Here is a 14,189-nt window from a genome sequence, read left to right as displayed (position 1 = left end):
CAGAAGAGGACCGCGCGGACATCGGGGGAGCAGCGCTCCACGTCGGGGCCACCGGAGGGCGAGTATATAAGTTTATTTATTTTTTTAATATTTTTTATGACTCGTGTATAACTGTAAGCTGAGGGGACGTTTTTCAGCACATTTTTTGTGCTGAAAAACTCGGCTTATACACGAGTATACAGGCAGTCCCCTACTTAAGAACACTTGACTTACATACAACCCCTAGTTACAAACGGACCTTTGGATATTGGTAATTTATTGTCCTTTAGTCCTAGGCTACAATAAACAGCTATAACAGTTATCACAGGTGTCTGTAATTGAGCTTTAGTGTTAATCCTGGTTCTAATGACAACCCAACATTTTTAAAATCCAATTGTCACAGAGACCAAAAAAGTTCTGGCTGGGATTACAATTATAAAATATACAGTTCCGACTTACATTCAAATTCAATTTAAGAACAAACCTACAGACCCTATCTTGTATGTAACCCGGGGACTGCCTGTATACGGTATATTTATTCTATGGGTCACCTCGCTTACAGTGATAATCCATTTATACAGGTTTTTTATAAGTTGACTTGGTTTGCAGATTATAAAACTAATTTATTGAGAAATTTGTTTGTTTTTGCATCACCATGTTCTAAGAAGAATAACATTTTTTTGGTATACCAAGCTGTTTTAGGGCTGTTTTTTTGTGGGACAAGCTGAACTTTTTATTGGCATTGTTGGGGTGAATGTTACATTTTGATCACATATTATTCTTTTCTTTTCATGAGGTCTGATGAGACAATATAATTTTTCTGTGATATATATATATATATATATATATATACACACACACACAGTGTTCACCATATGAGTTCAGTAACAATTTTATTGTACGGACCTGGCGATACCCAATATGTAGTGTTGAGCGATTTTCACTTTATTGTGATACAATTTTGAGATATATATATTGTAGGGGTTCAGCTCACTGGTGAGAGCCAAGACAGTTCACAAAGACGCTGAGTCCAACTTTTAGTTCCAAACACTGGTTTGACTTCCAGTCTTTATTGTCAGTTGTGGTTACAAGTCCAACTTGTACAGGCGCATAACTGACAGAAATAAAATACAAAACAAAAATACCTGCCCGTCTAGGCGCTAGCTAATACAATAGCTTTTTCCCTCTCTGGCTAAGGGTACAAAACAAACGCATTGGCAGTCTTTACCTCCAGGCTTGTAACACACACAGCAGCACCTCTAGCTCTGGTCAGAGAGACACCTCTCATGGTGCAGCTCAGGGTGCGTTCACACGTTGCAGTTAAAACTGCATCGCAATCAGCTTTGAGGTGGTTTTAGGAGCAGTTTTGTCAATTGAACAGGTGAAAGTCAAGAACTGAACGAGTGAATTTGATTTTGAAGGGGAAACCTGCTCCACAAATGTCATTCACTCGTTCAGTTCATGTCTTTCACCTGTTCAATTGACAAAACTGCACCTCAAAGCTGATTGCGATGCAGTTTTAACTGCAACGTGTGAACGCACCCTCAGGTTTCTAAAGCCCTGGACCAGGTGCGGCTAACGAGCTCCATTAACACAGCCCCAGAACCTGGATTAATCATCAATGGCCATCCCTTTACCAAGCATAGGAGAAAAACCGAGCTGGAATATAGATGCCATTGATGACCTTTCCAGCCACTGCCTTACATACCCTCCCCCTCTGCTCAGACCTGTGGGGAGGAGCAACTTGTGTCACTAAACAATGTGCGCGTGATAACACTTCCGCATTACCTTGTTGAGCTCCTGGACGATATTCCACATAAAACTTAAAATCTTGCAGAGCAAGGAACCATCTAGTCACCATCGCATTTTTTCCTTTATTTTGGGCCATCCATTTTAAGGGCGAGTGGTCTGTGACTAGTCTAAATTGTCTGCCCAGGAGATAATATCTCAGAGACTCAATGGCCCACTTTAGAGCAAGGCATTCCCTTTCTATTATGGCATAATTTTTTTTCAGCAGATGTTAGTTTTCTGCCGAGGTACATTACAGGGTGTTCTTCCCCATTTTTTACTTGAGAAAGGACAGCCCCTAACTCAACATTAGAGGCATCTGCTTGCAGTATAAACTCTTCCTTAAAGTTAGGAGCAATCAATATCGGCCTCTTACACAACACCTCCTTCAATCGCTGGAAAGCCTGTTCTGCCTCCTCATTCCACTTTACCATGTTGGACTTTGACCCCTTGGTAAGGTCTGTGAGAGGAGCGACAATAGTGGAAAAGTTTGGCACAAACCTCCTGTAATAGCCCGCTATGCCTAAGAAGGCTCTGACCTGCTTTTTGGAAATGGGCTGAGGCCAGTTTTTAATTGCCTCAATTTTGTCGCTTTGGGGTTTGATGACTCCTCTTCAATGTTATACCCCAAATATCTAGCCTCCTCTAGACCAATTTTACATTTTTTTGGGTTGGCGGTTAAGCCGGCCTCCCGCAAGGAATCCAAGACTGCTTGTACCTTCCCTAGATGAGATTCCCAATTCTGGCTAAAGATAGCCACATCATCTAGGTAGGCTGCTGAATATGCTCTATGAGGCTCCAAAATTAGGTCCATTAACCTCTGAAAAGTGGCTGGTGCACCATGTAGGCCAAAAGGGAGTACTTTATACTGATAGTGGCCTTCTGGGGTAGAGAAAGCAGTCTTTTCCTTTGCCTCTTTAGTTAATGGAACCTGCCAATAGCCCTTAGTAAGGTCCAGAGTAGTGACATACCTAGCCGGAGCCAACCTTTCATATGCTCTTTAACAATTGGCATTACTGCTGCTATGCGGTCCTACATCTGAGCTATATGCTCAACAACACTTCTATGTGGTGTGCGTTCCTGCTCCCAAGTCTCTTTAGCAATGTCCAAGAGCCCTCGTACATGTCTTCTATAAAGGAGTTCAAAGGGTGAGAACCCTGTAGATGCCTGTGGAACCTCCCTTATAGAAAACATTAAATAGGGAAGAAGACAATCCCAGTCTTTCTCGTCTTTATCCACCACCCTTTTGAGCATGCCTTTCAGTGTCCTATTAAATCTTTCCACTAGCCCATCGGTTTGTGGATGATACACAGAGGTGCGTAAAATGTGTAATTTTTAACAACCGGCACAATTCTTTAGTAATTTTAGACATGAAAGGTGTCCCCTGGTCATTGAGTATTTCTTTAGGAATACCAGTCCTGGTGAACATTTGGAACAGCTCTTTTGCTATGACCTTAGATGAGGTATTCCTGAGCGGTATTGCTTCTGGATAACGGGTTGCTTAGTCTAGGATCACTAAGATGTGTTGGTGACCCCTGGCGGACTTGGGAAGTGGACCCACAAGATCCATAGCAATACGCTCAAAAGGAATTTCAATAATTGGAAGGGGAATGAGTGGGTTGCGAAAATGCAGCTGAGGAGTGTTAATTTGACACTCCGGGCAGGACTGACAAAATACATCCACTGCTTTATAAATACCCGGCCAGAAAAAGTTTCTCAATTCGTTCTCTGGTTTTCTCAGCCCCTAGATGTCCCCCTAATACATGAGAATGAGCTAGCTCCAATATCGTTTTTACAAAACACTGCGGTACAACAAGCTGCTCTATTACATCAGTTGGGGTTTTCTTCACCCTATACAACAAGTCATTGTGTACCATAAAATGGGGATACACCAATTCAACGCCTGGTTCTTGGGGTACACCATTAATAACTTTTACATTTTTCCAGGCATTAACAAGATTCGGATCTCTCAGATGTTCCGTACCAAAGTTTCCCCTGGATACTTGTAATTGGGAAAGTTCTAAATCAGGAACTGTTTCCTCTGTATCCCCAGCAAGGACCTCTAAAGGAAAATTATTAGGCTCCTCTTGCTCTAAAGGTACAGCAATGACAGGCTCAGCTGAGGTATCAGACATAGAGACATGTTCAGACAGGTTAACATAATCATGCACATTATACAATTGACGGTTTTTATTTTCCCACAAATCCCAGAATAAGGGAAAATCTCGTCCAATAATGGCACTGTGCAACAGGTTTTTAGCCACGCCGACTTCATGGCTTAATGTCCCACAAGTAGTTTCCACCATTATAACAGCAGTGAGATAGTCCTTAGTATCTCCATGGATACAAATTACACCCATGCGGCAAGTCTGGACTTTGTCAGGGTCCACCAGACTTGCATGTACCAAAGTCACCAGACTCCGAGTCCAGTAATGCCAAAACAGGATAACCTATTTGTACTACACAGGTCTGTCTCTCAGATGCATTGTCCATGTGTGCAGCACAAGAAGGTCTAGCAAACAAGGACCCACACTTTCCCAAGTCACACTCCATAGGTTCTCCTAGCACCAGGCAGTTAGCAGCGATATGTCCCAGTCCTTGGCAGTGCCAGCAGACTACCTGACCCCGGGCTTTAGACACAGAGTCCTGTTTTGGACTTGTAGGCCGGTCTCTAGGACCAAAAGACGGTGACCCACCCTCTTTAGATGGCAGTTTTACCACTTTAGAATAAGGAATAGTCTTACCAGATGAAGGTTTTCTGTTGTTCCTAGGGGATGTGGGACACAGCACCTGGAGATACTCTTCTGTAGCCGTAAAGCGCTCCACTCTGGACACCAGCTCATCCACAGTTTGTGGATCTGAATACCCGACACATCTCTGTACTTTTGCTGGTAGAGCACGGACAAAGCGGTCACAGACAACCCGCTCCACAACTTGGGTTGCAGTAAGCTCCTCTGGCTGCAGCCATTTGTTGGTCAGGTGGAAGAAATCATACATCTGTGACCTGGCTGGCTTGGCAGGGTCATACTCCCAGGTGTAGACTTTGTGCACGGAGAGCAAGGGTAACCCCGAGTCGGCTAGGATTTCTCCCTTGAGTTTAGCATACACTTTGGCATGCTGCACCCTCAGGTCAAAATAAGCCTTCTGGGGCTCACCTGTTAAGAAGGGGGCCAACACTTCTGCCCACTGGTCCTCAGGAAGCCGGGAACTCTCAGCAATACGCTCAAAGGTGCCGAGGAAAGCCTCTACATCATCCTCCGTGGTCATTTTCCTCATGGCGTTTTGCACCAGCTGCCGGGGTGCCTGCTGCGGGGCTTGTAGTGCCTCAGGTCTCTCCGCCAAGGCTTGGATTTGCTGTTGGAGAGTTTTGTTCACCTGCTGCTGCTCCCGCCCAATGTCCTGCTGAGCTTTCACCAACAGATGATTGGTCTCTTGCTGGGCTTTCATGGCTTCTTCATGCACCTGTCGCTGTAAGGCATTTGCCTGCTGAAGGTTAACATTAGCTTGCACAAGCTGTTTTATAAGTTCCTCCATTTTTCTGTTGAAACAAGTCTCTGTCTCTTTAAGGAACTGCCCACATCCTCCACCAAACTGTAGGGGTTCAGCTCACTGGCGAGAGCCAAGACAGTTCACAGAGACTTTTAGTTCCAAACACTGGATTGACTTCCAGTCTTTATTGTCAGTTGTGGTTTCAAGTCCAACTTGTACAGGCGCATAACTGACAGAAATAAAATACAAAACAAAAATACCTGCCCGTCTAGGCGCTAGCAAATACAATAGCTTTTTCCCTCTCTGGCTAAGGGTACAAAACAAACGCATTGGCAGTCTTTACCTCCAGGCTTGTATCACACACAGCAGCACCTCTAGCTCTGGTCAGAGGACTCCTCTCATGATGCAGCTCAGGTTTCTAAAGCCCTGGACCAGATTCTGGACTAGATTCAACAAGGTGCTGGAAGCATTCCTCAGAGATTTTGGTCCATATTGACATGATGGCATCACACAGTTGCCGCAGATTTGTCGGCTGCACATCCATGATGCGAATCTCCCGTTCCACCACATCCCAAACATGCTCTATTGGATTGAGATCTGGTGACTGTGGAGGCCATTTGAGTACAGTGAATTCATTGTCATGTTCAAGAAACCAGTCTGAGATGATTCCAGCTCTATGACATGGCGCATTATCCTGCTGGGTGTTGGGTACATTGTGGTCATAAAGGGATGGACATGGTCAGCAACAATATTCAGGTAGGCTGTGGCATTGCAACGATGCTCAATTGGTACCAAGGGCCCAAGAAAATATTCCCCACACCATGACACCACCACCACCAGCCTGAACCGTTGATACAAGGCAGGATGGATCCATGCTTTCATATTGTTGACTCCAAATTCTGACCCTACCATCCGAATGTCGCAGCTGAAATCGAGACTCATCAGACCAGGCAACGTTTTTCCAATCTTCTACTGTCCAATTTCGATGAGCTTGTGCAAATTGTAGCCTCAGTTTCCTGTTCTTAGCTGAAAGGAGTGGCACCCGGTGTGGTCTTCTGCTGCTGTAGCCCATCTGCCTCAAAGTTCGACGTACTGTGCGTTCAGAGATGCTCTTCTGCCTACCTTGGTTGTAACGGGTGGCGATTTAAGTCACTGTTGCCTTTCTATCAGCTCGAACCAGTCTGCCCATTCTCCTCTGACCTCTGGCCTCAACAAGGCATTTCCACCCACAGAACTGCTGCTCACTGGATGTTTTTTCTTTTTCGGACCATTCTCTGTAAACCCTAGAGATGGTTGTGCGTGAAAATCCCAGTAGATCAGCAGTTTCTGAAATACTCAGACCAGCCCTTCTGGCACCAACAACCATGCCACGTTCAAAGGCACTCAAATCACCTTTCTTCCCCATACTGATGCTCGGTTTGAACTGCAGGAGATTGTCTTGACCATGTCTACATGCCTAAATGCACTGAGTTGCCGCCATGTGATTGGCCGATTAGAAATTAAGTGTTAACGAGCAGTTGGACAGGTGTACCTAATAAAGTAGCCAGTGTGTGTGTGTATATGTGTGTAATATATATATACACACCGTATATACTCGTGTATACGCCGAGTTTTTCAGCACAAAAAATGTGCTGAAAAACGTCCCCTCGGCTTATACATGAGTCACAATGAGTTAAAAAATACTTTAAAAATAATAAACTTATATACTCGCCCTCCGGTGGCCCCTATCTGCAGCGCTGCTCCCCCCGATGTCCTCTTCTGGCTTCCCGGCGCCTCTTCTGTCCCATGTACATTGCGCTGGGCGCCGCCATTGCTGTCTCCCGGGCGCCGCTGATGATGTCATACTAGGCGCCGCCCGGAAGTCAGCAATGGCAGCGCCGAGCGCGATGTACAGAAAACGGGCGCGGAAGCCAAAAGAGGACCCGCACGGACATCGGGGGAGCAGCTCTGCAGATCGAGGCCACCGGAGGGTGAGTATACAAGTTTATTATTTTTTTTAATGCTGGGCAGTGCTGTATACTACTGGGGGCAGGCTGGGCAGTGCTGTATACTACTGGGGGCAGGCTGGGCAGTGCTGTATACTACTGGGGGCAGGCTGGGCAGTGCTGTATACTACTGGGGGCAGGCTGGGCAGTGCTGTATACTACTGGGGGCAGGCTGGGCAGTGCTGTATACTACTGGGGGCAGGCTGGGCAGTGCTGTATACTACTGGGGGCAGGCTGGGCAGTGCTGTATACTACTGGGGGCAAGCTGGGCAGTGCTGTATACTACTGGGGGCAAGCTGGGCAGTGCTGTATACTACTGGGGGCAAGCTGGGCAGTGCTGTATACTACTGGGGGCAAGCTGGGCAGTGCTGTATACTACTGGGGGCAAGCTGGGCAGTGCTGTATACTACTGGGGGCAAGCTGGGCAGTGCTGTATACTACTGGGGGCAAGCTGGGCAGTGCTGTATACTACTGGGGGCAGGCTGGGGTGGCTGTATACTACTGGGGGCAGGCTGGGGTGGCTGTATACTACTGGGGGCAGGCTGGGGTGGCTGTATACTACTGGGGGCAGGCTGTATACTATAGGGGGCTGGCTGGCTATATACTGGGGGGGGGGTCTGTGACCAATCCATTTCCCACCCTCGGCTTATACTCGAGTCAATAGGTTTTCCCAGTTTTTGGTGGTAAAATTAGGGGTCTCAGCTTATACTCGGTCGGCTTCTACTCGAGTAATATATATATATCAAATTTGTATATATATCTCTCTCAAATTTGTATCACAATAAAGAAGTGAAAATCACTCAACACTACATATTGGGTATCGTCAGGTCCATACAATAAAACTGTTACTGAACCCATACGGTGAACACCGTATAAAAAAAAAAAAGAACACCGAAAATTTATATTGTCTCATATATATCCCTCTCAAATTTGTATCACAATAAAGAAGTGAAAATCACTCAATACTACATATTGGGTATCGCCAGGTCTGTACAATAAAATTGATACAGAACCCATATGGTGAACACCATATTAAAAAAAAAAAAAATAAAAATAATATGATTTGGTCCCATCAGACCTCATGAAAAGAAAAGAATAAAATGTGATCAAAATGTAACATTCACCCCAACACAATGCCAATAAAAAGTACAGCTTGTCCCACAAAAAAAAACAGCCCTAAAACAGCTTTGTATACAAAAAAAATGTTATGCCTCTTAGAACATGGCGATGCAAAAACAAATTTCTCAATAAATTAGTTTTATAATCTGCAAACCAAGTCCACTTATAAAAAAGCTTTATAGATGGGGTATCACTGTAATCGAGGTGACCCATAGAATAAATATATATTATTTTTATATGTGATGGGGCTTTGGGAGATCTTTAATAATTTTTAACCTTTTTTCAAACTGTTTCACTTTTTCCCCCAGGGGATCCCCCCCCCCCCCCAAGTGATCAGTTAATTACTTTAGTGTAATATACTGCAATACCAATGTATTGCAGCATATTACATAATGAGCCTATGCATTCCTCATAGGCTGACAGTAGCATAATCGAAAAGGCATTCACTTCCAGGAGCCCTGAGGTCCTTCACAGGGCTGCCATAGACCTGCAGGGTACCCTGTACTGCTCCATAGACCCCAGTGTCTATGGGGTTAAACAGCCAGGATCACAAGTACTTCGATCTCAGCTGTTAGTGCAGGAGCCCGGCTGTCACACCACCGAGCTACCGCAGCTAAGAACTTCTGGAGAGGTTTCACTGTGTGTGTGTGTATACATATATTTATGTGTTTATTTCTTTGGTAGTCCTCAAATGGTAGCAATAAAAACTTCAGTTCATCTCACAAAAAATTATGTCTTACATAGCTCCATAACTGAAAATGTGCTCCATAATTTTTAAAATGTGTTAAAACACCAAACCAAAGAATAAAGCAGACATATCATTTGGAATGCACATTGAAAGTCGTAAAAACACAGGGAAGTGACACAAATGTGTTTTTCGACAATTTCACCACATTTCAACTTTTTTGCCCGCTTCTCAGTACACAGCAAGGAATAGTAAATAATGACACTAAGAAGTAAGATTTGTTACAGAGAATATAAACCTGCAGCTCTGTACACAGAAATTTTTTTTAAATAATTCATTTTTGAAGGTGATGAGCAAAAAATGAATGAAAAAACGCTTTGTCATTAAGGGGTTAATGCAATGATAGGAATCAAGGCAATATTAGTATGTCCTAAAGGAAATCTACCATTTGTTTTTATGCATTATGAACCAAAAATACCATGAGAATTCTGTAGCTACACTGATGCAGAAACACATCTTGTTTAGGGCGCATACACACGTTGCGTTTGCATTCAGTTTTGAAACGCATGACAATGGCGGAGGATAGGTGATTTGCCCAATTACATTACTGTTAACATTTGCGATTAGAAAACACATAGTAAATGCGATGTTTATGCATGTGTTTTGTTAAAGCGTGTGTGAACATCACGTTACCAAATGTAAAAAGTAATGTAATTAGGCAAATCACCTCTCTTCAGCTGTTGTAATGTGTTTCAAAACCCAAGAAAACGCAACATGTGAACACGCCCTTAATCCCTGAACCGAGTGGATTTGCTGAAAAACTATTATAAAATTATGACAATGAGGCTCCTGTGGCTGGCTCAGGATGTGGTCACACGTTGCGTTTTGTTGGCAGTTAACGCGTGCGTTTTTAAACAGCTGAAGAGGAGATTTGCCTAATTACATTGTTATCAACATTGCATTTACAAAACGCATGCGTTTGTTATTGCTTTGTTAACACATACATTAACCCCTAGGCGCACCAGGACGTTATAGTACGTCCCCGGGGCTAGATGCTTAGTGCACGGGGACGTTCTATAACGTCCTGCTTCTGGCACCGGCTCACGAACGGAGCCGGTACCAGAAGCAGCGGCTGTCAGCTGTCTAGTACAGCTGACAGCCTGCGCTAACACCCGCGATCGGAGCCGGCTCAGATCGCGGGTGTTAACCCCTTACACGCCGCGGTCAAACATGACCGCGGCGTGTAAGGGTGTTTGCGCTGTGGATCGGATCCCCCGTGCCGCTTACCGGGGGATCCGATCCACTTCTGGGCAGCTCCGAGGACTGGCATGTGCCCCGGAGCTGCCCGGTCTCCATGGCAGTCAGACCCCTTCCGGGTCTGACTGTAAACTGTCTGAGCATGCGCAAGCTTGCTCAGACAGTTTACACTGCTCTACAATAAAATAGTATTGTAGAGCAGTGTATTGAACTTAAACCAGTGATCAGAGCATCACTGGTTCAAGTTCAAGTATGTATAAGTAAAAATATGCAAAAACACTTAACACTACACATTATAATAAATAAAAAATAAATACATAAAAGCCCCTAAAATGTCACTTTCCCATAAAAACACTTAATAAAGTATAAAAAACACAAAAACACAAAAAAACCCGCATATTTGGTATTGCCGCGTCCGTAACAATCTGTATAATAAAACAGAATCGTTACTGGACCCGCACGGTACACGCTGTAGAAAAAAAAAACGCAAAAACGTTCCGAAAAAAGAATTTTTAATTAATACCCTATAAAAAATGCTCTAAAAAGTAATTTAAAAAATGTTATGCACTCCAAAATAAGCCCACTAAAAAGAACAACTCTTCTCGCAAAAAATAAGCCCCTAACTAGATTTGTCAGCCGAAAAATAAAAAAGTTATGCATATGAAAAGATGATGATGCTAAAATGAACAAGATTTTCTCCAAATTGGTTTTTATTCAGTACAATTGAATAAAATATACAAAACCCCCACATATTTGGTATCCCTGCGTCCGTAACAATCTGCATAATAAAACAGAATCGTTATTAGATCCGCAAAGTTAACCCCGTAAAAAACAAAACAAAAAAAAGCTCCAGAAAAAAGATCATTTTCAATTAATACCCTATAAAAATGCTCTAAAAAGGGATTTAAAAAACGTTATGCACTCTAAAATAAGACCACTAAAAAGAACAATCCTTCTCGCAAAAAATAAGCCCTTAAACAGATTTGTGAGGCGAAAAATAAAAAAGTTATGCATATGAAAGACGGTGATGCTAAAAGTAACAACATTTTTGCCAAATTACTTTTTATGCACTAAAAATGGGAAAAAAATAAAAAATCTATATAAATGAGGTCTTTTTGTAATCGTGGCGACCCATAGAATAAAAATAATATACTATTTTTATGGTATGGTAAACAGACAAAAAACCCCATAAAAATCTTCCTGAAAAGTGATGATTTTCATTTCCTCCACCAACAAAGAGTTAATAAAATCTCACCAATTAGCCTATAGATTCCCCCAAATTACGTACCAGAAAAGTGCATCTCATGTGGCAAAATAAATAAGCCCCTATAGGTCCACATTAAAAAAAGAAAAAAATTATAGCCTGTACAATGTGACATAGCAAATCTGATCTGGATGGCGCCTCCATCCCTTCTATGCCCTTCTACGCCCATACAGCAGGTTACCACCACATATAGAGTATCCGTGTACTCGGGAGAAATTGGGTAACAAACTTTGTGGAGCCTTTATTCATTTAATCCATTGTAAATGTTTAATTTTCCACCCAAAATGAGTGTATTGTGAAAAAATATTACAATTTGCAGACTGCACCTCCATTTTGTTTTAACCCCTATAAAACACTTAAAGGGTTAACAAACTTCTTAAAAGTGGTTTTTCATACGTTGAGGTGTGTAGTTTCCACAATGGGGTAATTTACGAGTCCCACTATTATTTAGGCCTCTCAGTGTCAATTAGAAGTTGAGCAGGTCCATCTAAATACAGGTTTTGGTGATTTTACAAAAAATTTGAAAAATGATACCTAAATTCTGAGCCTCATAACATTCTAGTAAAATATGTGGAATCTTAAAAAACCATGGCAACATAAAGCAGACATTTGGGAAATGTAAGTTATGAATTTATTTGGGAGCTATGACTATCTGCATCAAAAGTAGAGAATTTAGAACGTTGAAAATAAAGAATTTTTCCAAATTTTTGCCAAATTTAGTTTTTTTTCATAACTAAACACAAAAGATATCATCCAAATTTTTAAACTAATTTGAAGTACAATGTGTCACGAGAAAACAATCTCAAAATCCCCTGGATATCTCATAGCGTTTCAAAACTATAACCACTTATAGTGACACAGGTCAGATTTGAAGAATGGGGCCGCGTCCTTAAGGCCAAAATAGGCTGTGTCCCCTAGGGCAGTGATGGTGAACCTTTTAGAGACAGAGCGCCCAAACTACAACCAAAACCCACTTATATGTCGCACAGTGCCGACATCACAATTTAAGCAGTAACTTATTGATCTCTGCTGTATCACAGGTTTCAATCGTATTTGCATCCTGAGTACATCAATACAATAGAAAGAAGATGGAGAAATTTGGATTGTAGCTTCCTTTCAGGGTCTCCTGAAGAGGAAAAATCAGGGGACCCAGAGCAGGAGCTCCAATGACAATCCATCTCTATCTACACCTTCTCACTTCTGCTGTAGTCCTGGCAGCCAAGGATTTCACTTTAAAATGGTGCTGAGCATGGCACGTCCTGGGCCGTCTTGGACCACAGGAGCCTTGAGTCCTGTCTGGCAAACTCTGTGCTTGGGTAAAGACCTGGGTGCCCACAGAAAGGGCTTTGAGTGCCACCTCTGGCACCCGTGCCATAGGTTCGCCACCACTGCCCTAGGGGTTAACATTGCGCAATGCTTGCATTTTGTAAACACAATGTTGACAACAATCTAAACAGGCAATTTTCCTCAGCTGTTTTAATAAGCATACGTTAAACGCAAACAAAACGCAATGTGTGACTGCAGAGCTTCTTTTCACCCCAATTATGCACTGCTCCCGCCCAGCATAGGCCAAGAATATGTCATCACTGAGTTGTCCCAGACAGGCAGAAGCAATCGATCGCTGCACCATTCTCCAGCTGCTGTCTATGAGTCATCCAGCTCAGGTTGATTAGAACTGTCTAGACAGTCCAGGAAGCTCTGTATGTAATGTGTTTATGTAGGCAGCCAGCTTTTCCTGAATTTGACAATTGTTTTTTTCTGCAAAACCACTCTGCTCAGGGATTACACAAGATTTGTTTCTGCATCAGTGTCCCTACCGCATTCTCAAAGTAGGTTTGCTTCATCAAGCAAAAAAACAAATGGTTGATTTCCTTTAAAGACCTGTCATGGCCATTTAGGAGCCTAAGACAGCTACTAGTCATTACGGACCTGTTGTTTAGGGTTCCGAATCGACCTTTCTGAAGTCTGTACAGTGGGAATTTTAAAAAAATAAACTTTTATACCTACCTAGATGTGATTGACTTTCATTGGAAGATCACACAAGTTAAGCCAGAATTAAACCTTGGCTGCCATGCCGGCTTTGCTTGCCGAAATCTGCATGCACCAAGATAAATATAAAGTTTATTTTTTAAAAGAAAAACCACAGCACAAAAATACTTCAAGCTGATATGGAACACTAAACCACCATTCCATAAGGACCAGTGGGTGGTTTAGTGCCCCATATCGCCAAGCCAGGTTCCCTTTAATGAAATTAAATCATCATCCCCATTAATTGCTAATGGTGAAACCTGTACTTTTTTTTTTACTTCTGAAAAATTTTAGAACTAGATCACTGCACAGTCCCATTACTAATGCTCTTAACACTTAAACACAAGTTTTTACAAAAGTCTTACTGAATGAAACCCTCCGTTGTCACAAGTCTTCAATACACTTCCGGTTTCAGGCCTAGGCGACCTCCACCGCATTTGAACAGCTTTCGGGCAGGGCTTTAGCGGCTATTTTTTTTGAAAACCTAAATAGATGTGCATCAGCGCGGGTACTAAGCGACCCTCCTACTATACGTCATGAAGATTTCAGGAGAAGATTTTTTTTTTTCAACAACTTTATTGTTAATCCTTACTCT

General features: G+C 42.8%; 1 protein-coding gene across 4 annotated transcripts in view; it reads right to left on the bottom strand.

The window, feature by feature from the left end:
• Positions 1–14,155, bottom strand: part of C7H11orf68 (chromosome 7 C11orf68 homolog) — a 43,534-nt gene extending 29,379 nt beyond the window's left edge. For 2 of the 4 annotated variants that reach the window (XM_072117910.1, XM_072117911.1), the window contains exon 1: positions 13,960–14,155. In XM_072117910.1, coding sequence (XP_071974011.1) covers positions 13,960–14,031 — 72 coding nt within the window. In that variant the 5' untranslated portion in view covers positions 14,032–14,155. Of the gene's footprint in view, positions 1–13,573; positions 13,661–13,959 lie in introns of all 4 variants that reach the window. The other 2 variants (XM_072117913.1, XM_072117914.1) reach the window with 2 other exon arrangements.
• Between the last annotated feature and the right edge of the window lie 34 nt (positions 14,156–14,189).

Source organism: Engystomops pustulosus, chromosome 7 (assembly GCF_040894005.1).
Source record: "Engystomops pustulosus chromosome 7, aEngPut4.maternal, whole genome shotgun sequence".
Classification (NCBI taxonomy): domain Eukaryota; kingdom Metazoa; phylum Chordata; class Amphibia; order Anura; family Leptodactylidae; genus Engystomops; species Engystomops pustulosus.
Note: the sequence above shows the minus strand (reverse complement) of the source record. Positions and strands in the feature narration are given on the sequence as shown.